This window comes from Podarcis muralis, chromosome 4 (assembly GCF_964188315.1).
Source record: "Podarcis muralis chromosome 4, rPodMur119.hap1.1, whole genome shotgun sequence".
Taxonomy (NCBI): domain Eukaryota; kingdom Metazoa; phylum Chordata; class Lepidosauria; order Squamata; family Lacertidae; genus Podarcis; species Podarcis muralis.
The window spans coordinates 7,023,455-7,049,618 of record NC_135658.1 but is presented as its reverse complement, the minus strand read 5'-3'; the positions used below and the strand labels follow the sequence as shown (position 1 = coordinate 7,049,618).

General features: G+C 45.1%; 2 protein-coding genes across 2 annotated transcripts in view; one reads left to right on the top strand and one right to left on the bottom strand.

Moving 5' to 3' along the window:
• Positions 1-26,164, bottom strand: part of LOC144327638 (uncharacterized) — a 138,179-nt gene that overhangs the window by 69,059 nt on the left and 42,956 nt on the right. The gene's annotated exons all lie outside the window — the stretch shown is intronic.
• Positions 12,663-25,002, top strand: LOC144327637 (uncharacterized). Its single transcript, XM_077928044.1, has 5 exons — positions 12,663-13,111; positions 13,308-13,389; positions 13,674-13,756; positions 16,016-16,142; positions 22,689-25,002. Exons 1-5 carry the CDS (start codon positions 12,710-12,712, stop codon positions 24,701-24,703), a joined length of 2,709 nt encoding a protein of 902 aa, XP_077784170.1. The 5' UTR covers positions 12,663-12,709; the 3' UTR covers positions 24,704-25,002.

The window sequence follows — 26,164 nt, the reverse complement described above, 5'->3', positions numbered from 1 at the left end:
AGAATATATAGAATAGTATTGTTTATTTGAATCCACAGCCAGTTACGTCTTGTGTGTTTGTCCATTCCAGGAACAGCATTCCTGACCCAGATTTTCACAGGAAGTCCCTAAGATGATTTTCCTTTCAAACAGGATACATGTACCTAGGCCAGTATGGTCCTCCTCACCAGCAGACGGACAACCCCTTCCCCAAAGCCCCTCCCTCCCCCACTTCCCCATGGGGGTCCCCCACACCACCCATCACTCACCAGGATGGCTTTGGCCGTCTCCTGCTTGGAGCACTTCAGGGTTCAGAGCCCCCTGAGCTGAGCTGCCTGACAGTGATGAATCACCTCCGGCAGGTACAGCTGATCTTCCTCCAGCAGGTGAAAGGCAAAAGTCAGTTCCTCACGAAGGGAGGGCTTCTCCACCTCCGAGAGTGCAGAGTGGGGGGCAAGGAGGGCAGGTCTGAGTCCCTGCTCTTTGTTGTTGTTGTTTAGTCGTTTAGTCGTGTCCGACTTTTCGTGACCCCATGGACCAGAGCACGCCAGGCACCTCTGTCCTCCATTACCTCCCGCAGTTTGGTCAAACTCATGCTGGTAACTTCAAAAACACTGAGTCCCTGCTCTGGTTCTCCCCAATACTCACCTCTGGGGGAGGGATGTGCAACCGCAGCACATCTGCAAAGAGAAGGATATGGGGACAGGTGAGTCCGTCCGTGAGCACCTGGCAAGGCTATTCCAAGAGTTTTCTCCTGGATTCCAAGTCCTACTGCAGGGGAGGAGGGACATCCCAGGCCTTGGGGGCCAATCCTGGCCTCCTTCAACCAGAATGTGGCTCCCCAGGCCAGGGATAGGCAAGCTAAGGCCTGGGGGGCCGGATGCGGCCCAATCGCCTTCTCAATCCGGCTCGCGGACAATTCAGGAATCAGCGTGTTTTTACTTGAGTAGAATGTGCCCTTTTATTTAAAATTCATCTGGGTTATTTGTGGAGTTTAGGAATTCGTTCATTCCCCCCCCCCAAAAAAATAGTCTGGCCCCCCACATGGTCTGAGGGATGGTGGACCTCCTCATGGCTGAAAAAGGTTGCTGCCCCCGCTACTTCCGGTCGGTGCCAGCGCTTAATGGCGGTCCTACCTCCGAGCTCCGGAGAAGGACTGCTCCGCAAGTTCGGGTCTTACCCGCTACGGCGAGTGGGGGACCCCTAAAATCTCAGGCGCGGAAGCCTGAGAGCAAGGAGACTCGGTGGGCACCTTTGCGCCCCCCGGTACTGTGAAAGAGCCTTTTTAAAGGCTCCGGAGCGGCATCGGGAGTGAGCGCGGTGCTGAGAGTCGCTACCCAGCCTGCGGAGTGAAGCCGCGTCGCCATTAGCGGAGAGCGCCGATTCCTTCCTGAAAAGAAAATCTGGACTGGATTCCCGTGAGTAAGAAGGGAAAAAAATCAGGAACCTTTAAAATTAGAAAATTTGGCTGAAAACGGGAGGGCAAAAAATAAGGAAGTCTGCCCCCCCCGGACTGCAGGAATTTAAAGCAACGAAAGACCTCGCTGCAGTTATAAGAAACTTAGTTGCGAACTGTCAATCCTGAGCTGTCAAAAGTATCCCTTTCCTCCAGATCGGCAGGAGAAGGGGGAAAAAAAAGACAGTCTTGTGAAGATACTTTTAATTTAAAGGGAAACAAAGTTTTTCACTGCTCTGATCCCCGGGGAAGATCTGCCAGGACTTAACACCGGGAAAACTGTTCTTTAAAATAACTTTGAAGTGGATATAGACTATACCTTAAATGGTGAAAAAGTTTTAAGACTCTTAAGATTTGAATGGGACTTTGTTATTGATATTGGACTATCTAAATTTAAACTGGAGAAAAGTTTTACAACTTTAATGGCGGACTTGAGATTTCTTACATCCGGCTTTCTCTCTCTTTGTTGTCTCTAACTTGGAAACTTTTAATTGCTCCCTCTTGAGGGCTAAGAGGGAAAAAATTGCAAAGTAACTGACTAATAGTGGGATTTTCCATTGCAAGTTTTTCCTGTGAGAACGGCCTTGGGATATGAGTGGCACGGCAGAGGAGATAAGAACCAGATCTAAAGCTAAACTAACACAAAAGAAAAGAGGTTCAATCTCTGGCAACACAGTGCCTGCACCGGATAGTGTGACAGCAGCATCAATGGAATCTATGACACAGGCACTGCTTAAAATAAATCAATCCCTTGAGGCCTTAACAAAGCAATCTACAGAAAACTCAAAGAAATTGACAGAACTTACAGCAAGATTGGACTTGAACACTACATCAGTGGCAACAAATACAGAATCTATAAATAGACTGATTCAGGAATCTTCAGAAACGAGGAAAATTGCAGAGAGTGCGAAATCTGTTGCAGGTGAGACACAGGAAAGACTTGTGCCGATTGAGAAAAAGGTGAATGAGCATGAAGCGGCCCTCTCCTTACTGGAATTACAACGGAAAGAACGGAATCTGAAATTTAGACAGGTCCCAGAGAAAGAAGAGGACAATCTGGCGGAATTTCTCACAGAGGCAATTCTGGAAAATTGGCAAGGAGATCTGGAGGAAGATGAAGTGGAGATAACAACTGCTTTCAGACTTGGTAGAAAGCAAAGCAAGAAGTCAAGGGATTGTCTGATTACCTTTAGAACCAAAGAGGAAAGAGACAAGATACTGAACCTTCACTATCAAAAAGCTTTGGTGATTGGAAACATTCAAGTCCAAATCTTTAAGGACATCCCTAAATACATCTTGGAAGTGAGGACTTTTTACAGAGACCTTGCCAATTTGTTGAGGAAGAACTTTATACCTTTCAGGTGGGAGTTTCCACAGGGGTTGTCCTTTAACTACAAAGGGAAGAAAGTAAGAATAAGAACAGTACAGGAGAAAGAGTACTTTTTGGAGAGAAACCTAGAGGACCTACAGAAAGGTACGGTGGATCCGGCAAAAGAAGGACAAGGATTAACACCAGAAGGAAGAGGGCTAACGGACATTGCAAATCTATCATTTGGACTACCACAACCGCCAACTGAAGAGGAAGAAAAGCTTGGAGCAGTCGGAGGATCAAACATCTAACAAACAAAATGTCTCTGCAACTTCTAAGTTGGAATTGCAATGGTTTGAACCATCCCAGAAAAAAACGACAAGTTTTCCACATTTTGAAAAGGGAACAACTGGATCTGATATGTCTACAGGAAACTCATATAACCAGAGCACACAGGAAATTGTTGGTGAACAAAAGATTGGGACAAGAATTTATATCTTCCGATAAAGTAAAAAAGAGAGGAGTAGTGATTTATGCAAAAGAAAAATTGGACCCAAAATTAAAATTTAAGGATGAAGAAGGAAGATATCTGGCAATTGAAGTACAGATCCAGGGGGAAAAATATTTGATAATTGGAATATATGCACCAAATGATGGGAAGGCAGAATTTTTTAAGAAGTTGCATGAGACTTTACTAGACTATCTCGACTGCAAAATAATAATGATGGGGGACATGAACGGAGTGGTTTCTACAAATATGGACAAGGCTCAAAGACAGACAATATCTAAAGAAGGAAGACTACCAAAGACTTTCTTCGAGATGACGGAAAATATGGACTTGATTGACATTTGGAGAACAAAGAATCCTCTCGAGAGAGAGGGAACTTTTTTCTCGGAATCTAAAATGACATGGACAAGAATTGATCAAATCTGGGTATCTAGTGTGATGGCTACAAAGATTAAAAAAGTAGAAATCTGCCCAAAAACCTGCTCCGACCATAATGCTGTAAAGATGGAAATGAAAATGACAACAACTGGATCCTTTAGATGGAGAATGAATGACTCCTTATTTAGAGATGAACAATTCTGTAAAAAGGCCCTAAAGACATTGAAAGATTACTTTGAGATAAATTTGAGAACAGATGTTGAAAAAAGAACAATTTGGGACGCGAGTAAAGCCGTGATGAGAGGCTTCCTGATACAACAGAATTCAATCAAGAGGAAAAAGCAAAATGAAAGGAAAGAAAGAATTTTAGAAAAAATGAAGGAAGGAGAAAAGAAACTGAGGTCAAAACCAAAGTCTCAAGAAATTTTGAGAGAGATAAAATATTACCAGACGCAATATATGGAATTGACAAATCAAGAGATAGAATGGAAAATTAAACAAATGAGACAAAGGACTTTTGAGTCTGCAGACAAATGTGGGAAGCTCCTTGCATGGCAATTGAAAAAGAGGCAAAAATTGAATACAGTTACCTGTTTGGAAATGGAGGGAAAGAATATTCATAAGCCAAATGAGATAAGTAATTGTTTTCAAAGTTTTTTTAGGAAATTATACACACAAGGGCCAGTAAACGAACAAGAAATAGAAGAATTTCTTAAAAATCATGGACTACCGAAAATTTCAGAACAGGGCAAGTTGATTTTGAATGAGAAAATAACAGAACAAGAAATAGAGGAGGCCATTCAAAAGGCACAACTGGGAAAGTCTCCAGGACCAGATGGTTTGACGGCCAGATATTATAAAGCTTTGAAAGAATGTTTAGTGCAACCATTGAAAGAAGTCTGCAACGAAATACTGGAGGGGAAAAAGGCACCTGAAACGTGGAAAGAGGCTTTTATCTCACTTATACCAAAGACTGAGACTGAAAAGAACCAGGTTAAGAACTACCGCCCGATATCATTACTAAATGTGGATTACAAAATTTTTGCAGACATTTTAGCAAAAAGACTGAAGAAAGTATTGATAGGTGAGATTCATAAGGACCAAACTGGCTTTCTCCCGGGAAGACACATGTCTGACAATGTGAGGAATATAATAGACATTGTGGAACTGCTGGAAATGAACATTAACAGAAAAGCGGTTTTGATTTTTGTGGACGCGGAGAAAGCCTTTGACAACATTTGTTGGAGTTTTATGAAAAAGAATCTCCAAGGGATGGGGGTAGGCCAAGGTTTTGAAAATGGTATAGGTGCAATTTACTCTGAGCAGAAGGCAAAGCTAATTGTGAATAATGTGGTAACGGAAGAGATAGCTATAGAGAAAGGAACACGACAGGGATGCCCTATTTCCCCCCTACTTTTTATACTGGTCCTGGAGGTTTTGTTAAATATGATCAGAAAGGACCAGTTGGTTAAAGGAATTCAGGTCGGAGTGAGAGAGTATAAACTAAGGGCATTTGCAGATGACCTAGTTTTGACTTTGCAGCAGCCAATCACTAGTACAAAAAGAGTTTTAGAACTGATCGAGACATTTGGTCAAGTTGCAGGATTTAAATTGAATAAACAAAAAACTAAAGTCTTGGAGAAAAATCTAACAAATGAAGAAAAAGAGACATTCCAGAATGAAACAGGTTTGGAGATAGCAAAAAAAGTGAAGTACTTGGGGGTGAATTTGACAGCGAAAAATGTGAATCTTTTTAAAGATAATTATGATAAATGTTGGACAGAAGTTAAGAAAGATTTAGACATATGGTCAAGGCTGAAACTTTCCTTGTTAGGCAGAATTGCTGTTATCAAAATGAATGTATTGCCTAGAATGTTATTTTTGTTTCAGACATTACAAATAATAGACAAGATGGACTGTTTCAAGAGGTGGCAGAAAGACATATCGAAATTTGTTTGGCAGGGCAAAAAGCCAAGAATAAAATTTAAGACATTAACAGATGCGAAAGATAGAGGGGGTTTTGCCCTGCCGGACTTAAGACTTTACTATGAATCAGCAGCGTTTTGCTGGTTGAAAGATTGGCTGCTCCTCGAGAATACAGACATTTTGGATCTTGAAGGATTTGATAACAGATTTGGTTGGCATGCATATATATGGTATGACAAGGTAAAATTGCATAAAGGTTTTAAGAACCATATGGTGAGGAAAGCTCTGTATAATGTTTGGATAAGGTATAAAGATCTGTTTGAAAGTAGAACCCCCAGGTGGCTGTCACCAATGGAAGCAAAAGAGGTGAAAAAATTGAATATGGGTTCTAATTGGCCTAAATATTTTGAAATTATAGAACAAGATGGTGAAAATGTAAAATTGCAAAGTTTTGAGAAACTGAAGTTTAAGGTGAGAGATTGGTTACATTATCGACAGATAAATGAAGTATTCAAACAGGACAGAAAGAAAGGCTTCCAAGTGGAGAAGTCAAAACTAGAAACAGAACTGTTAGAACCCAATACTAAAAACTTGTCAAGAATGTACAACTTGCTGTTGAAATGGAATACTCAAGATGAAATGGTGAAACCCAGCATGATCAAATGGGCACAGGATATTGGGCATGACATTGAGCTTGCTGACTGGGAGCAGTTATGGACCACTGGTGTTAAATTTACGGCATGTAATGCCTTAAGAGAAAACATTATGAAAATGATCTACAGGTGGTACATGACTCCTGCTAAGTTAGCAAAGATCTATCATTTGCCCAACAACAAGTGTTGGAAGTGTAATGAAATGGAGGGAACTTTTTATCACCTTTGGTGGACCTGCCCGAAGATTAAGGCTTTCTGGGAAATGATCTATAATGAAATAAAAAAAGTTCTGAAGAGAACGTTTGTTAAAAAACCAGAGGCCTTTCTCTTGGGCATGGTGGGTCAAATGGTGCCAAAGAAGGATAGGACATTTTTTATGTATGCCACTACAGCAGCAAGAATTCTTCTAGCAAAGTATTGGAAGACGCAGGATTTACCAACGTTGGAAGAATGGCAGACGAAGGTGATTGATTATATGGGACTGGCAGAGATGACTGGCAGAATTCGAGACCGGGGGAAAGAGGCGGTGGATGAAGATTGGAACAAATTTAAAGTTTATCTCAAAAACTGTTGTAATTTGGAAAATTAGGGGCTCAGAGCTATAAGAGATAAAGAACTACAGTTGTATTAATAACTAACAGAAGTTAAATATATGAAATATAATTAAGCTTATTATCAGAGGGTTGCTGAAAAATCTTGAAACAAGAATGCAGAAAAGGGGTGGTATGGGGAAGTCGATTTTGTGTTTGTTTATGTTTATGTTTTTGTTTTGTTTTTTCTTTACTTATGGAAAACTAATAAAAATTTATTATAAAAAAAAAAAAAAAAAAAAAAGGTTGCTGCCCCAGGCTAACAAGGTGGTCAATAGCTGGGTGCAATCCACCCTTTTAAAATTTAAATCTCAAAACAGATCCCAACTTTCAGAGCATGTAAACCGCATGAGTGGAAAGACCGCTGCTCCACGCACAGAAATAGGACCATACTTCCTTCTCCCACCTTTAAAGTAAACGTCTACGTAATGAAACCGACCCACGTCTGCCTTCCTCCACCAACCTGCACTTCACTCTTCGAGCCAAAAGACAACACTTCCCCGTTCCCAGGTGAAAACACCTGGCCTTTCACTGGTAGAGCCGCCACCACGCCTGTGGCGTTTACCTCAGTGTGACGCAAGGACTGAGTGGATGGTGAGATGCTTTCAGCCTCAGACACTTGGTGGGTTCTGAAATGACCGTGCAGGCCAGATTCACGACCCTGACGGGCTGGATTCAGCCCACAGGACATAGTTTGAGGACCCCTGGCCTACACTGACTGGCAGCAGCTCCCCAGAGTTTCAGGCAGCAATTTCGTCCAGCCCTTGAAGGAGATGTCAGGGGTTGACCCTGGGATATTCTGCATGCCAAGCAGATGCTCTAGGGCTCCCCATATTTCACTAGCCATTCAATGTTATGCTATTAGCAACCATGGAGATTCCACCTGCCTCTTTCAAAAGGAGAACACTCAACTGATCAATTTCAACAACAACAACAACAACAACAACAATAATATTTATACCCCGCCCATCTGGCTGGTTTTCCCAGCCACTCTGGGCGGCTTCCAACAAAATATTAAAATACAATAGTCCATCAAATATTAAAAGCTTCCCCAAACACAATAACAACAACCATCCATTTTCAGTCCATTGAACTGGCAATTAAGCATTTATGGAAAGGGAAATAGCATATTTCTGTTGCGTGCATAAGCATGCATAAGAAAGTATTACTCATTTATGGTGAGAATAGGATTTATTTATTTTGAACTTTGCTTGGTTCCTCCTTGGCAGCCAGTGCGATTGTTTCTCTCCTCCACTCGCCTCACTGTTAACCCAAAATGGCCGCCTGCAAGTCTGTGGTCCTTGTCACCATGGCAACCCCCCCCTCACCTGGACCTGGGCCCACCTGGCTCCACCTATTGGGAGATGATCTATAATGAAAGAAAAAAAAAGGTTTTAAGATAACCTTTGTTAAAAGATCAGAAGTGTTTTTATTAGGTATTTTAGGGCAGGATTTACCAAAAGATAAGGTAAGGAAAATCTCTTCATGTATGTGACAACAGCGGCCGGAATTTTACTAGCTCAAAGATGGGAAAGCGATGAAATACCAGCGAAAACACTGGCAAGAAAAGTTGATGGAATAGGCTGAAATGGCGAAGCTAACTGAGAGACTTAAAGATAAGGACAATAATGAATTTTTAAAAGATTGGGAACCTTTTAAGATGTATATACGGAAACAATGCATAGAAATGAACTCACTGGCAGAATTTGAGTGATACACTTACAGTGGACAAATACAAACAGAAAATGAAATTATGAGGTAAAAATGAGAAGGAAGAGACAAATGTTATAACCTTCATTTTAATATATAAGGAACACAAATTTATAAGCAAAAGAAACAGAGGTGTTATAAACCAGGAAGGGAAGTTGGGGGAAGTCGCATGGGGCGGGGTGTTAATTAAAATTGTAAAATGAAATTTGAATGTTTGATTATGTTAAAATTTCGTTAATTAAGTTATATTTTTTTAAAAAAAAGAAAGAAAAGCAATGGCTCCTCTTATTTAAGGGCCCCGCAGACCTCATGGGACACCAGAGCAGATTCCCTTGTTGCTTTTTTGAGTCAACCAGCAATGGGGGTTGCATTTCCTTATTTCCAGGAGGGCTGTTGCTGAAGCACATGACATGCTCTTCACACTTAGTTATCTATTAGGAGCACAGGCACAAATTATTGTATGTGTGTTTGTATTTGCAAACTACCCCAGTCTCTGAGCGGTGAGATTCCAGGGGTCCCAGGCGCTTCCCCATCTTCGGTTTCCTTGGAACGAAAGTCAGTGGAGACTGTGGCGTCTTTATGACATTTAGCTTTATTTACTCGCATACACAACCTGAGTGTAGGACGGAGGGGCTCACAGCATCAACACACAAACAGATCTTGCTTCTCTATTAGTCACAGCTTTGGATCCGGCACAGAGCAAGCTGGTTTCGGGGTTTCCCACAACTCTCTCTGGGTCTTGCTTTCCTACCTATCAGGTGAGATGGGAGCGGGGAGGACAGGCCTCCCCCATTAGCTGCAGCTCTTGCAACCCAGCTCCTTCTTTGGGGATGCTGAGGAGGACACTCTATGGCCAGCGAAGGCCCTTGTCTTGCCAAGAAACTTGTCTGCTATGGAAAGGGTGAATGTCTTCTAGAATTCTCTGGTGTCACCAGAAGAGGAAGCCGTTCTTTTCAGTTACGGTAGGTCTGTTCTCAACTGCAGAGGAGGAGTAGCCTTGGGAGCCTCTTAGGGAGATGGAAGTGATGAAAGGACTGAATCCATGAGGGAGAGCTACTTGCTCTGAGATGGGGGAACTTTGGGGAAAGGCCAACAACGAAGGAATGCTGTTGGCCGCTGGTTTCTGTTCCTCCCCACTTTCCCAAAGGGCGTAACATCGGAGGTCCTGAAGGAGGAAAGAGTGTCTCGGGGTAAGGGGCCAGTCTGGGCCAAAGCGGCCCCCACTGCCCCCACCACGGAGTCCCTGGCACTCCTGGACCATGAGGGATGCCAGCTTTGGTCTTGGACCAAATTGGGGGTCAAACTGTCAGTATTTCATTCCCCCTTTGCTAGCGTACCATGATATCCATGTTTACACCTTCTGTACAGAAGTCAGTCTGTAAATCACTTCCATCCTTTGTTCTTTGCTTTTTTATTCTGACCAAGAAGGAGACGGCTGCGGAAGACAGCTCACGCCATGTCTCTTTGTTATTTTCCACTGTTGATAAAGCTTGATGTCACATTCCAACACAGTTTGCAGCACATCTGCAAAGAGAAGGACATGGGGACAGGTGAGTCCGACCCTGAGCACCTGGGAAGCAACTTTCAGGGCATGTAAATCACAGGAGTGGAAAGACCGCTGCGCTATTCATCGAAATAGGACTATACTTCCTTCTCCCACCTTCAAAGTAAACGTAAAGAAACCAAATTGATCCAAGTCTGCCTTCCTCCACCAACCTCAAACTTCGCTCTTCATGCCAAAAGACAACACTTTCCCGTCCCCGGGTGAAACTCCCTGGCCTTTCATTGGTAGAGCCGCTACCATGCTTGTGGCGTTTACCTCAGCGGGACGCAAGGACTGACTGAGCGGGCGGCGAGATGCTTTCAGCCTCGGACACTTGGCGGGTTCTGAAATGGCCGTGCAGGACACAGTTTGAGGACCCCTGGTCTACACTGACTGGGACATTCTGCATGCCAAGCAGATGCTCTAGGGCCCCCGATATTTCACTAGCCTTTCAATGTTATGCTATTAGCAACCGTGGAGATTCCACATTCCTCTTTCGAAAGGAGAAAACTCACCTGATCAATAAATAATATTAATAATAATAATTTATTTATACACTGCCCATCTGGCTGGGTTTCCCCAGCTACTCTGGGCGGCTTCCAACAAAATATTAAAATACAATAGTCCATCAAATATTAAAAGCTTCCCTAAACATAAAAATAACAACCATCCATTTTCAGTCCATTGAATTAGCAATTAAGCATTTCTGGAAAGGGAAATGGCATACTTTTGTACATTAGCATAAAAAGGATGCATGAGAAAGTATTACTCATTTATGATGAGAATAGGATTTATTTATTTTGAACTTCGCTTGGTTCCTCCTTGGTAGCCAGTGCGATTGTTTCAGCAGGGCTAGAACTCAGGACCCGCTGCCTTGAGGGACACCTAAGAGCAGTTTGGCAGGGGAAAGGTCTCCCTTGGGAGGTGGGGGACTCTCCTTCCTTGGAGGTTTCTCAGCAGAGATGGGACGCCCATCTGCCATGGATGCTTTAGCTGAGATTCCTGCATTGCTGGGGGTTGGACTAGATGACCCTGGGATCCCCTCCTCTCTCTCCACTCCTGAATTCTAGGAAGAGCTTCCTTGCCTCCTGCAAAGCCCTTTTCCCTGCAAGCTCTTCCTCTGGTTTCTGAACAAGGGAGGGAGATGCTCAGAGTCCAGCCAAGAGCCTTCCCCCCCCCCAAAGGATATCTGGGCATTGGCGGAGCCAGGGGGGCAGCTGCCCCCCGAAATCCATAAAAAATAATAAGAATCTGGGGTTCTGCCAAGCGAGAGAGGGCTGAGCTGGAGGGACTCGGCTTGGCAAGGGTTAAAGGGAAGTGAGCTGCCTTCCTAGAGAGGCCAGGAAGCAAGAGGGGGCCAGGTCCTCCAGAGCCAAGGCCCCTCCCTCCCCAGTCCTTTCCTTGCTTTGGGGTCTCTCCTGCAAGGGCTGCCTCGCTGTCCCCTCCTGGGATCTGGTGAGTCTCCTCTCTCTCCCCCCAGAGGGTGCAGTGGGGAGACGGGGGGGGGGTCCCAGGGCTGCAGCAGGGGAGGATGCCTGGGGGGGTCTGATCCGGGAGGGGCCAGGTCTGCCACGCTCTCCTTCCTTGAGATCAGAGGATCCCAAACTCATCTGGCCCCCCTCCCCCCCCCCTTTCAGAAAAAATCTCCCTTCTTTAAACAAAGGAGTCCCTGGGACTTTAACTCTGTGTGACATCGCTCAGCCTCATTGCACAACAGAGGAAACATGTGCAAATGGTTTTCCAAAGCTGGACTAGGAGGTGGACTAGCCACCTCCCCAGGAAAGGCCAGGAATAAAGAGAGGGATCCCATCCCACTGTCTGGCTGCTGCATTGTGGACCAGTTTCCCAGTCGTCTCCAAGGGCAGCTCCCCACGGAGGCCACTGCAGCAATCCCATCGCACCCAGAGCATGGCATCCTAGGACCACATCCTCTCTGTCGCAAAGGGATTGTAGCTGGCAAAGCAGCCAGAAATGGGCGCTGCTACTCACCGAGCCTCCAGGGACCTTGGCATCAATGGCTGTGTGTGTGTTAAGTTATCAAACAGAATAATAATAATAAATTTCCCGCCTAAATTTCAAGGGAGATGTCTTTGGCCCTGCCCACTTGGCCCTCAGGGGTTTGATCGGATACATATCTGGCCCTCAGAGCAAATAAAAAGGGGCCCCACCCCAGGAGTCTGTCTGGAGAGCGGCAGAGAGTCCAAGTGCAAGAAAAGGAGACAAACGCAGGGGAGTGGGGGGGAGCAACTCCTGAGGACCCCCGGGTGAGGACCCCCACTAGAGCCAAGCATCCATTTTTCACAAGATACAAATGACTCCCTTGTCAGTCGTTTCTGACTCCATGCATTGACGGGAAGGCAGCAGAAACCCGGTTGATTAATCTCCCAGAAATCCCTTCAGTTGCCTCCACATTTTGCATTACTAGAAGGCTAGAGACTTATTTCTTCTCCTCTTCCTGCTCTTTCTTTTCAAAAAGATAGCTCACGGTCTCAGATGCGGTGCAGTCCAGCCCTGGTTCCCAGCAAGACTCATCCATGCTTGCTCAGGGAACCATTTTCCTCCTGTCCTACAAATTCTGTAACAGAACAATTTATTTGCTTTGTAGGATTTCCTTGAGCTTTTCATTACGACAGACAGAACTTGTCTGAAGAGCACAGATGGATGAGCAAGACTCAGCTGGCCTTGGAACTGGAAGAGGCCCTGCTAACCAAACTGGGAGCAGTGGGGGATTCTGGGAAAAACCAGTGCAGAAGATCCTGGGTGAGGAGGATACCCTCCGCTCAGAGGTGCAGAGCCAGCAGTTGAGTCAGTTCTGCTGCCAGGAGGCCAAAGGACCCCGAGAGGTTTGCAGCCGACTCTACCACTTTTGCCACCAGTGGCTGAAGCCTGAAAGGCACACGAAAGCTGAGATGCTGGACCTGGTGATCTTGGAGCAGTTCCTGGCTGTCCTTCCCCCGGAGATGGAGAGCTGGGTGAGGGAATGCGGAGTGGAGACCAGTTCCCAGGCGGTGGCCCTGGCCGAAGGTTTTCTCCTGAGTCTGGCAGAGGAGAGAAAGCAGGTGAGAGAAACTTTCCTCTGGATACTCCCAAGGGGCTCCAAACAGGACAGAGAACATCCCATAATGGTCTGCTGCTGGCCAATCCGTTTTATGGGAAAGCATCCATTAAATGAGATCTCACACCCTTCAAGTCTTTGTTATTCTCTTTCTAGCATTTCTCCCCATTCTCTGTTTTGAATCCTTGTTTCTTTTTCAGGGAAAGGATCTCTTTGCAGAAATGGACCTGGATTCCTGTGAGGCAGAGAGGCCTCCGTTGGACACCAGAGAGAGGCCACTGGGTAAGGAGGAAGGTGGTTTTTCTCCATTTGGTTTCATTCTGTTGGTTTTCCAACTCATCTGGGGGTTCTTTTCATCTTGTTTTGGGGGGAGACAGTTGGGAAGAAGGGTCCAGAGGAGGGAAGATGTATTTTTGCACAACAAATATATGAAATGGACACAAACGTCCAAATGCTCTCAGCAGGTAAGGATTTCTCAACAGCCCATCTGTAGTTAGAGATGCCCTGTTTCACCTGTGAGAGAAGCAGGCACTCCTGGCATCCTGTTTACATTTTATCTCTTGCAGGTGACAGAGTGATCCCAGGAAGACTTCCTGATCCGTCTTTTCATGGGGGCAGAAGGGAAGCAGTGGCTGTGGAACCAGATCAGGTCAGGGGAAGCTGCCTTGTGGGGACAGAGGCTGAGGGATGGAGCAATGTCATGGACTGGTTGGGGACAGAGGAATGGTGGGAGGAAGCAGCCGGGGAACCAGGAAGGGAAGATGGCTCAGAGCCCAAGGAGTGGAGGTGGAGGAAGGATGAACGGTCAGAGGAAGAAGAGGGAGAAGCCTGGGAAGAGGAGGTGTCAGAAGCCGAAGGGGTTACAGGGCTTAGTGAGTTGGGAGACTCTGTGGCAGAATGCAGTGCAGAATCAGAGGCAGAAGAGGAAGGAGGCGAGTGGCAGAGGAAGGTCGAGAGGCAGAGGTGAGTCAGGAGAAGGAGGAGACACAGGTGGCTCCCTCTCCTTTTGCCAGAAGCCACCCTCCCTCCTTGTCTCTCAGAGCCAGGAGACCCCCTGCAATGCAGGAATCTCTTCTAGATCATGCTAGAGACAGATGGCCATCCAACAGAGGATTCTTTGATTTCTAGATTGATCACTGAATGCTCAGATTGGTTTCTAAGCAGTGGACAAATGAGAAGAAATAGTGGCCTGGATTCACCTAACCAGCTCCATTGGCTGCAGATGAGACTTGCCCCCCATTCCTCCCGCTCTATGCCCCCATGAACCCCTGGAATATGGCTCTAGGGCATTGGGAGGGAATGCCCCAGCACAGCTCACGAGCCTTCCCAGACCTGCTGAAAGAGGCGGTCATTAAACCGCTTATTAAAAAACCATCTTTAGATGCTGCCAATATGGCTAACTATCGCCCAGTCTCAAATCTTCCATTCTTGGGCAAGGTGATTGAGTGAGTGGTTGCTGAAAAACTCCAGGCACTCCTGGAAGAAGCAGACCATTTGGATCCCTTCCAGTCGGGATTCAGGCCTCATCATGGGACTGAAACTGCCTTGGTCGCAGTGGTTGATGATCTCCGGCGGGCTAGGGACAAAGGTGAGAGCTGTTTCCTAGTTCTGCTGGATCTCTTAGCAGCGTTTGATACCATTGACCATAACATGCTTCTGGACCATCTTGAGGGGCTGGGAGCTGGGGGCACTGTCATACAGTGGTTCCGCTCCTTCCTCCTGGGCTGTGTTCAGAAAGTGGTGGTGGGGGAATGAGTGTTCAGACCCCTGGGCTCTCACTTGTGGGGTGCCTCAGGGTTCTGTCCTCTCCCCCATGCTTTTCAACATCTACATGCAGCCGCTGGGAGAGATCATCAGGGGGTTTGGGCTGGGTGCTCATCAGTATGCGGATGATACCCAACTCTACCTCTCTTTCAAATCGGAACCAGTGAAGGTAGTGAAGGTCCTCTGTGAGTGTCTGGAGGCAGTTGGAGGATGGATGGCGGCTAACAGATTGAGGTTGAATCCTGACAAGACAGAAATACTGTTTTTGGGGGACAGGAGGCGGGCAGGTGTGGGGGACTCACTGGTCCTGAATGGGGTAACTGTGCCCCTGAAGGACCAGGTGCGCAGCCTGGGAGTCATTTTGGACTCACAGCTGTCCATGGATGCGCAGGTTAACTCTGTGTCCAGGGCTGCTGTCTACCAGCTCCACCTGGTACGCAGGCTAAGACCTACCTACCCGCGGACTGTCTCGCCAGAGTGGTGCATGCTCTACTTATCTCCCGCTTGGACTACTACAACGCGCTGAACGTGGGGCTACCTTTGAAGGTGACCCGGAAACTGCAATTAATCCAGAATGCAGCAGCTAGACTGGTGACTGGGAGTGGCCGCCAGGACCACATAACACCGGTTCTGAGAGATCTGCCTGGCTCCCAGTACGTTTCCGAGCACAGTTCAAAGTGTTGGTACTGACCTTTAAAGCCCTAAAAGGCCTCGGTCCAGTATACGTGAAGGAGCGTCTCCACCTCCATCGTTCCTCCCAGGCACTGAGGTCCAGCGCCGAGGGCCTTCTGGCAGTTCCCTCATTGCGAGAAGCCAAGTTACAGGGAACCAGGCAGAGGGCCTTCTCGGTAGTGGCACCCGCCCTGCGGAATGCCCTCCCACCAGATGTCAAAGAGAAAAATAACTACCAAACTTTTAGAAGACATCTAAAGTCAGCCCTGTTTAGGGAAGCTTTTAATGTTGAATAGATTATTGTATTTTAGTGTTTTGTTGGAAGCCACCCAGAGTATAAATAAATTATTATTATTATTATTATTATTATTATTATTATTATTATTATTAAACAGGAAGGAAACAACAGAGCATTGTGTAGCAGATCATGTTTCTACTGTCTCAGAGGAGGACATTTCCCTTTTTCTTTTAGGGTCCAGTGTGCTTTGAAGATGTTGCTGTTCGTTTCACGGATGAGGAGTGGGCGTTGCTGGATCCTGACCAGAGAGCTCTGCATAAGGACGTCATAGAGGAGAATCGTAGGATATTGGCCTCTCTTGGTAAGGCTCCCTGTGGGATCGTCATATCTGCCTGGAAATTCAAAAAATACCTCTATAGGACCAACCTCATCTATTTCCACAGAGCTCAACAGCGCCCCCTATAACACCTGGGAACCTAACACCCCACAATAAAGAGTAAATTACAGTTTCTTCTTTGAACAACCTTCCTCAAATTATTCCTTTTTCTACCATGATTGGGCTGGTCTGAACTTCCCAGGCCATCTTCAATGTCAGCTTCAGAATTGTTAGGAAAGATAAGTAGCGTCAGGTTTTTGTTTTTGTTGCTGTCAGTCTTGGGTTGACCAAAGAGACGACTGGCAGCGAAGCTCAGGTGCTGCCAACCAGAGAAGAAGCAGGCCTAGGGAGAGGAGAGTTAGCAGCGGAAGGCAGAGAGGAGGGGGAGAGGAACTGTCATCTGAGCTCTGAACAAGGGGGAGAAGAAAAAGAGAGAGAGAGTGACAGACAGCTGTGTGAGAGCTACAGGAGTGAGTCAGACGCTGGAATGCAGGAAGCATTCTCTGCCAAATCTCGTAGGATCTGAAAAGTGGTCGAGAGGCTCTAAAGATACTGGAAGAGAAGGTGGGGGCTTCCGTGCTGGGGAAGGGGGAGGAGCTCAGTCCGGGCAACTCCATCTTGTGGGAGGATGGTGAGTAGAGGAGCTCCGTCCAAGTTTGTTGTTTTAGCAATAAATCTGAAATTATTAACAGCCAGAGTCCTCTCACATTTGTGGGAGAGACTAAGGATTGACATTGGAGATGGAGGGGATGCCATGACTGGGCCAAACAAAATCCACCCCAGAGAAGAGCTAGGCTTATGGAATCTCAGGTAGCAGTAGCAGTGATGAGGATGAGGATGATACAGTGGTACCTTGGTTTACAAACTTAATTTTTCCAGAACAGGTACCACTGTAGTAATTGTTACGATATAGAAGCAATGCAGCTACGAGCTGCTAGCTTGAAAACAAAACATGATGGAATGTTAGGACTGTTCCGTGGGAAACAGAGGGACAGTCTATTCACAGTGTGAAGCACCGGGATTAGCTCAGAGTGTAATATGAGCTCTTCCGTTTATTCCTGTACAGGAAGTGCAGGAAGTCTTTGTCAGTAGACTGCTGGAGCTTGAAGAGAGCAGTCATGTTTTTTGTAACGCTGCAAAGACAGAAATAAAGGCATGTAAATACGTTTCTGTCTATCTCTTTCTCCTGCCGGGGGGGGGGGGCAGGGAAAAAGAGGGTGTGTGTTCTTCTCACGCTGAGAAGGATCGCCTATTGCGACCTAGCCTGGATCTTGCTGGGGAATGCAGCCAGGGAGGTCAACAGGAGATCAAGCCGGGTGCCTGGGAGAGTTGCCAGTTTCTCCTGATATGGGCTTGATTTCCGACAGTAATAATAATAATTTTTTGTAATGGCTTGGCTCTCCCACAGAAGCGAGACACCGGCAGTAATTATCTCGGGTTTATTGCTCAAACACATAAATCACTCCGGAGCTCCTTCACTCCGTGTCTGACTTCCAAGTTTGCAGTTGCCAAGTCTAAACTCCGCCCCTTCCTCTTCTTCCAAGAGGGGAAAAACCCTTTCACTTCCGCTCTTTCCCCCTCATCTCACTGACCTTTTTGCGCCTTCGAGTTTTTGGGCTAGCTATTCCTGGCCTCTCCCCTTCTGTCTCTGAGCTAAGATTGGTATTTTGTGGATCTTTGCTATCTGCTGCCTGCTCTCTGTTCTCTGAAGCTCTGCCACTCGCCTGCCCCTCCTCTCTCTCACATTCCATCTCACATTCCAGTGTCCTTATCTCTCTTTGCCTGCTTTTATACATTCCAGCCTCTGACAGCTCCGGAACAAAGCTGACATTTTTATGTCTACCCTACCCATCTGGCTGGGTTGCCCCAGCCACTCTGGGCGGCTTCCAACACATATATAAACATGAAACATAAATAATAATATTCTGATCCCATATAAAAAGAACATTAACTTAAAATGAACAACTTATACTGGTGGTCAAAATTGTGGAAACCTTTTGTGAAAAAACGTGAAACCTTTGGTAACCACTGGTAACCTTTAGCTTTCATTACGGCCTTACAATGCCTTCCCATGAAGTTTTTAGTTCTGCAGCTGTGAGAATGTGAAACCAAGACTGAATTATTGCCTCTTTTAATTGGGCTTTATTGCTGGGTTGCCTTTGATTAACAAGTTTTAGAATTAATTCAAGTATTTGGTCAAGTTGCAGGTTTTAAGTTGAACAAGCAGAAAACGAAAGTACTGGAGAAAAATCTAACAGTTGCTGAAAGATAGAGGCTTCATAGTGAAACTGGCTTAATGGTAGCAAAGAAAGTGAAGTACCTAGGGGTGAAGTTGACATCTAAGAATGTGAATCTATTTAAAGACAATTATGAGAAATACTGGACAGAAGTTAAGAAAGATTTAGAAATATGGTCGAATTTGAGACTCTCCTTGTTAGGCCGAATCGCTGTTATTAAGATGAATGTTCTGCCGAGAATGTTGTTTTTGTTTCAAGCACTACAGATTGTGGATAGAATGGACTGTTTCAAGAGGTGGCAGAAAGACATATCTAGGTTTGTCTGGCAGGGCAAAAAGCCCAGAATAAAATTTAAGATATTAACTGATGAGAAAGAAAGAGGGGGATTTGCCCTGCCGGACTTGAAATTATACTATGAATCAGCGGCTTTTTGCTGGCTGAAAGATTGGCTACTTCTTGAGAACACAGACATTTTAGATTTGGAAGGGTTTAATAACAGGTTTGGCTGGCATGCGTATATATGGTATGACAAGGTAAAAATTCACAAAGGTTTCAAAAATTATATTGTTAGGAAAGCATTATATAATGTCTGGATTCGATATAAGGATTTGTTGGAAAACAAAACCCCTAGGTGGTTGTCACCAATGGAAGCCAAAGAGGTGAAAAAACTTAATATGGAATCTAAATGGCCTAAATACTGTGAGATTTTAGAACAAGAGGGCGGAAAAGTGAAATTACAGAGCTATGAGAAATTGAAGTCCAAGGTAAGAGATTGGCTTCATTATTTTCAGATTAATGAGGTGTTCAAACAAGACAGGAAAATTGGCTTCCAGGTGGAGAGATCAAAATTAGAAACTGAATTGTTAGAACCCAATACTAAGAATTTGTCAAGAATGTACAACTTGCTGTTGAAGTGGAATACACAAGATGAAACAGTTAAATCAGCTATGATTAAGTGGGCACAAGACATTGGTCATGACATTATGTTTGCTGACTGGGAACAGTTATGGACCACTGGTATCAAATTTACGGCATGTAATGCCCTAAGAGAGAATATTATGAAAATGATCTACAGGTGGTACATGACCCCAGTCAAGCTTGCAAAAATATATCATATGCCCAATAATAAATGCTGGAAATGTAATGAAGCTGAAGGTACTTTTTATCATCTTTGGTGGACGTGCCCAAAGATTAAGGTCTTCTGGGAAATGATCTATAATGAAATTAAGAAGGTTCTTAAGTGCACCTTTCACAAGAAACCAGAGGCCTTTCTCTTGGGCATGGTTGGCCAAATGGTATTAAGGAAGGATAAGATGTTTTTTTATGTATGCTACAACAGCAGCAAGAGTTCTTCTAGCAAAGTATTGGAAGACACAAGAACTACCCACACTGGAAGAATGGCAGACGGAGGTGATTGACTATATGGGACTGGCTGAGATGACCGGCAGAATCCGTGACCAAGGAAGAGAGACGGTGGAAGAAGATTGGAAGAAATTTAAAGCTTATCTTAAAAACGATTATAAAATTAATGAATGCTAAAATGTCAAGGGTAATGTAAAGAAATAAGATTCCAGCTGTAAATGATTGGGTAAAAGAAGAAGAAAAGGAAAAGAGTTTAAAAGTTAATAGAAGTGAGGGGTTGCTGAAGAAAATTATTAAATAGGGATGCAGAAAAGGGAGGCATGGGGAAGTCGGTGAAATAGGGTTAATGAAAAAGAGGTTATGAAATTATACGTTGTCAGGGCCGCCTCAGGTCCCAGCTCACAAGAGACCAACGCCAAGTCCACTTTATATACAAAGGTCTTTATTGCAGTACATTGTATAGTTCACAGCCGAGGCGCGCAGCCCCACGTCTGTTACGCTTAGACCGCTGAAGTCCCCTCTGAGTCAGTCCCACCCCTGCACCAGTTTAAGAGGCTTGTGCTGGTCCACCTCTTCCTGTCCTTCCTTTTCCGCAGGGTCTTTCTGCCCCCTGGGGTTTCGCTCCTCCTGGATTCCCCTGACGCTGAATCCCCAGACAACTGCTCCCCCCTCCTGCGTGCTTTGGGACCAGGCTCCTCCTCCGGGCTCTCTGCATTTCCGCGCGCCTCCACATTTGAACTTGGCGCGCGTTCGCTACCTCTGACCTTCCTCTTGACAGTTACACTACTCCCTGTACTACTCTCCACCCCTTCCGGGAGGACGCCTTGCCCCGATCCCCTTCCCCTCTCGGCTTCCTGCTCTGCTTCGCCTGTCACACTGGAAACTCCACCCCCTTCACTCCGCTCCGGCAGAGAAGCTGGTCCCGATTCCCAACTCCCACTTGGGGTTCCCCTGCTGCTCCCTTGCTCCTGGCGAGTCCCCCCTGTAACTCCCCTTGGCCTGACCACGGGCGCCCCCTTTTGGGAATCCTCTGATTCACTTGAAAGACTCATGGAATCCCTCCAGTCATCTCCATCCTCTTCCTGGTCGTTCTGTGATTCTTCCCCCTCGCTCCCAGTCTCCTCCCTCATCTGTGCCTCTCTCCCTGAACCCCTGACATACGTGTTTATATGTTTGTTTGTTTATGTATTGTGTTGTGTATTGTTTGAAATTTATGTTGGAAAATCAATAAAAAATTATTTTTTTAAAAAAACAAAATTGTGGAAACCTTTTGTGAAAAAACGTGAAACCTTTGGTAACCATTGGTAACCTTTAGCTTTCATTACGGCCTTAGAATGCCTTCCCATGAAGTTTTTAGTTCTGCAGCTGTGAGAATGTGAAACCAAGACTGAATTATTGCCTCTTTTAATTGGGCTTTATTGCTGGGTTGCCTTTGATTAACAAGTTTCTTTAGTCGGCCCCATAGATTTCCGATTGGGTTAAAGTTTGAGCTATTCCCAGGACATTCTGGCAGTGGAATAGGATTATTTTGAAAGCACTGTTTGCACACAGCAGCAACATGACATGGAGCTGAATCTTGTTGAAATAGAAAAATAGATAGATGATAGATAGATAGATAGATAGATAGATAGATAGATAGATAGATAGATAATATATATATATATATATGCTTCAGTATCAGGGAAAAGATCACCTGCGGAAGGCTTCAGTTTGGGCTAAAGTATTTCATTTATGTGTTTTTGGGCATTTACATGCTGAGATAAGATGGCGCCCGGCACACTTCCCCTGTGCCGATGGACGCCTGTGCCGATAGAAAAAACTTGAGCTCTCTTTGAAGCTCTTAGCAGAGTTATGCAGTGTTGCCTTGTGTGTGGATAATAAATCAGACTGAACGCAGGCTTCTTGCTAATCTCTAACAGCCTTTAATGAAAAGAAAAACTTCATAAATCAGCCCGGCGAGAGAGCGGACATTCAGAGTGTTTGTTGTGGGGGAGGAAGGGAAAGGAGATTGTTAGCCGCTTTGAGACTCCTGAAGGGGAGTGAAAGGTGGGATATCAAATCCAAACTCTTCTTCTTCTTCTTCCTCTTCTTATTTAATCTTTTCAAACTTTGCTTGAGAGATAACAATGGCTTTTTCATTTAGACCAGTCCTTGCACTCAACTTCACCTTGCATTGTGCCATGTAATCTTGTATACACCCAGATGATATTCATCTGTCATGTAGGGACAGTCTCTCCATTCTTCAATTGTCACTTGCCTTTGTGCACCTTTTCCTACCTTTATCGGTATGATTTTATGGTCACTGAGTCTCCTTATAGCTCTTCCAAAATATAGAAATGCCAGCTTTGGTTAAGTTTTCCCCAATCGTTCTTCTAATTTCTTCATAACTGTAGCCCTGTTCACTTAATAGTACAATTTTACATCGCTTTCTGGGTGACCAGTCAACTCTTTGTGCCATTTCTATAATTTTATTATGTTTTTCAACCTCACTAAATGAAAGAAGACAGAAAACCAACCAACCTGTTAGCAATCACGTAACACACTGACAAAAGTCAACCTAAGCAAGTTGTGCTTCCTTTTTCTGGTTATTTGGCTATAATGGTTCATAGAATATGGATAATTAAACAAACTTTGTTGAATTGCATTCTTGATAAAATTATCTTTCCATTGATATATAGTTTTATGATAGTACTCCAAAAGAAGCAGAGTTTTGAGCCATCAAACCTCTGAAATGCACTTTTCTCCAAAAGGTTTCTGCAATTTTGACCACTACTGTATATCAAACAAAGCAACATTCAACAACACATCAGAATCTCATAATAATTATGTTGGTTAATGACAAACAACACAGGTAATGAACACCCCCCCGAGCTCCCTTCAGTTCTTCTCCATTTGTTCATGAGTATCTAACCCCTTTTTGTCTCCATTGCAGATTGTGATGAATCAGAAATCGAGAACAAAGGTGACCAAGATATAATCCCCAGAGAGGAGAAGCCACGTAAAAATTTGGAGTGTGGAGAAAGCTGCAGTCAGAGCTCCCATTCCACTTCCCATCAACAAAATCTCATTGGAAAGAAACCATATCAGTGTGTGGAATGTGGAAAGAGCTTCAGTAAGAAGGAAAGTCTTACTTCCCATCAAAGAATTCATACAGGGGAGAAACCCTATCAGTGTGTGGAATGTGGAAAGAGCTTCAGGAGGAAGCGCATTCTCACATTTCATCAAAGAATTCATACAGGGGAGAAACCCTATCAGTGTGTAGAATGTGGAAAAAGCTTCAGTCACAGCTTCAGTCTCACTTCCCATAAGCGAATTCATACAAGCGAGAAACCCTATCAGTGTGTTGAATGTGGAAAGAGCTTCAGTCACAGCTCTGGTCTCACTTCCCATAAGCGAATTCATACAGGGGAGAAACCCTATCAGTGTGTAGAATGTGGAAAGAGCTTCAATCACAGCCATAGTCTCACTTCCCATCAAAGAATTCATACGGGGGAGAAACCCTATCAGTGTGTGGAATGTGGAAAGAGCTTCATTCAGAGCTCCCATCTCACTTGCCATCAAAGAACGCATACAGGGGAGAAACCCTATCAGTGTGTGGAATGTGGAAAGAGCTTCAATCACAGCCATAGTCTCACTTCCCATCAAAGAATTCATACGGGGGAGAAACCCTATCAGTGTGTAGAATGTGGAAAGAGCTTCAGTCAGAGCTCCCATCTCACTTCCCATCAAAGAATTCATACGGGGGAGAAACCCTATCAGTGTGTGGAATGTGGAAAGAGCTTCATTCAGAGCTCCTCTCTCACTTGCCATCAAATAATTCATACAGGGGAGAAACCCTTTCAGTGCTTTGAATGTGGAAAGAGCTTCAGTCACTGCCACAGTCTCACTTCCCATTACAGAATTCATACAGGGGAGAAACCCTATGAATGTGTGGAATGTGGAAAGAGCTTCAGGAAGAGCTCCCATCTCACTTGCCATCAAATAATTCATACAGGGGAGAAACCCTTTCAGTGCTTTGAATGTGGAAAGAGCTTCAGTCACTGCCACAGTCTCACTTCCCATCACAGAATTCATACAGGGGAGAAACCCTATGAATGTGTGGAATGTGGAAAGAGCTTCAGGAAGACCTCCCATCTCACTTCCCATCAAAGAATTCATACAGGGGAGAAACGCTATCAGTGCATGGAATGTGGTAAGAGCTTTAGTCACAGCCAGAGTCTCACTTCCCATCACAGAATTCATACAGGGGAGAAACCCTATCAGTGTGTGGAATGTGGAAAGAGCTTTAGTCACAGCCAGAGTCTCACTTCCCATCAAAGAATTCATACAGGGGAGAAACCCTATCAGTGTGTGGAATGTGGAAAGAGCTTCAGTAAGAAGAACACTCTCACTTCTCATCAAAGAATCCATACAGGGGAGAAACCCTATCAGTGTGTGGAATGTGGAAAGAGCTTCAGGAAGAGCTCCGATCTCACTTCCCATCAAAGAGTTCATACAGGGGAGAAACCCTATCAGTGTGTGGAATGTGGAAAGAGCTTCAGGAAGAAGGACCAACTCACTTGCCATCAAAGAATTCATACAGGGGAGAAACGCTATCAGTGCATGGAATGTGGAAAGAGCTTCAGTCACAGCCAGAGTCTCACTTCCCATCAAAGAATTCATACAGGGGAGAAACCCTATCAGTGCATGGAATGTGGAAAGAGCTTCAGGAAGAGCTCCCATCTCATTTGCCATCAAAGAATTCATACAGGGGAGAAACCCTATCAGTGTGTGGAATGTGGAAAGAGCTTCAGTAAGAAGGACCAACTCACTTGCCATCAAAGAATTCATACAGGGGAGAAACCCTATCAGTGTGTAGAATGTGAAAAGAGCTTCAGTAAGAAGGACAAACTCACTTCCCATAAAAGAATCCATACAAACGTCGGGAAAACCATTATACAGCTTTAGCAGCCAAGAAATCTGCACCTTTATTACCTGGCGTTTGGCTGATTGACATCTACTGCCTTTTTAACATGTGGTGTTTTGTGTTTGTATGTTGTAACCATCCTGAGACCTGTAGGTATAGGAATAGGCGCCAATGCTTAAAGACCTAGGCCTGTGGGGTTTGCCCTCCTAGGCGTGTGACATCATTCTGGGTCATAAGGAAAGGGTTAACTAAGTATAAAATGATTAACCAATAGGAACCCAAGGGGGAGGAGTTAGAGTTGTTAAGAGGTGAGTTTGGAGTTAGAGAAGGAGGGAGCATAAGTCTGGGCTAGTCTGATATGAGAGAGTGAGAGAATCTGTTAAGAGAAGTCAGTTAAACAGTTGGGATAATCAGTTAGAAGGTATTAGGAAGGTATAGGCCGGTAAAGAAACTAAGGTTAAGAAACTGACAAGAAAAATTATCTGAAACCATAAACTTGTTAGTGCTTATAAAATAAACTTCTTTATTTGGTTTAATGTTAACAACTGTCTGGACTCAGTGTGCACCCGAGAGAAATGGGTTGGTGGCAACGGGGAAGTGATCACAGTGGTGGCACAGGGATCAATAGACCGTCAAACGTCCGGGGACCCTGTGGACAGGTCCCATCTTTACGGGCCAAACTTGGGTCCCCAGCAGCTCCCGGACTACAGTTCTCATCATCACTCCCCATTGGTCCTGCTAGCTAGGGATGATGGGAGTTGTAATCCAAGAACAGCTAGAGACCCAAGTTTGCTTTAAAGGGAAAGTAGACTGGCCCTGTGACACCCTCTGCTGGACAAATGCGCTGCCCCTGAATGTGAACCACCCCCAGTAGTATGCCGGCTAAGAGGCCAGAAGTGCCATGAAAGGACGATTCAACATGGCGTCCGGCACACTTCCATGCGCAGCTCTGCTGTCTCTCCGTGCCGCTCCAAAAGCCCTCTGCCTCTTCAGCCGGTAGCAGAGAAAAACGCAGCAGTTGAAGCAAAAATGCAGCGTGTGGGAATAACTCAACGCAGACACAAAGCTTTCCTTATCTTCTTAGCCTTTAATCAAGTAGAGTAGCAGCATAAATCAGACCTGGCGAAACTTCGCCCATTCTTCCCTCTCGCGTAGCGTACCAGAGGGAGACCAGAAGCAGACAGACTTACTCTGAGCAAACCACTCCCGTAAGTGTCTGTGACCACGCCTCATGATGCAAGACGTCACACACAGAACCTCTTAACCCTGTAGGTTCTGATTCTCCCACACCCCCTCTCGTTTTGCATCCTGAGGGGACCTGTGCACACCTCTTTACAGACCTCTTTGAGTTCAACACCTTCCCCATTGCCTTTTGCCCCTTCCTGGCATCTTTCCCAGGCACCTGTTGAACCCCTTCAACACTCCCAGAATCACACTGTGCGAAACTAACCCACGCACTGGTGACCTGAAACCTCTCAGGTGGAACACCCTTTGTTGTCCGA

Excerpts from the sequence above, each read along its gene's own strand:
- LOC144327637 (XM_077928044.1), top strand. The coding sequence starts at position 12,710 with ATGGATGAGCAAGACTCAGCTGGCCTTGGAACTGGAAGAGGCCCTGCT. Across the intron at positions 13,757-16,015 it reads TGGCTGTGGAACCAGATCAG|GGTCCAGTGTGCTTTGAAGA; the intron begins GTCAGGGGAAGC and ends TTTTTCTTTTAG. Across the intron at positions 16,143-22,688 it reads TAGGATATTGGCCTCTCTTG|ATTGTGATGAATCAGAAATC; the intron begins GTAAGGCTCCCT and ends TCTCCATTGCAG.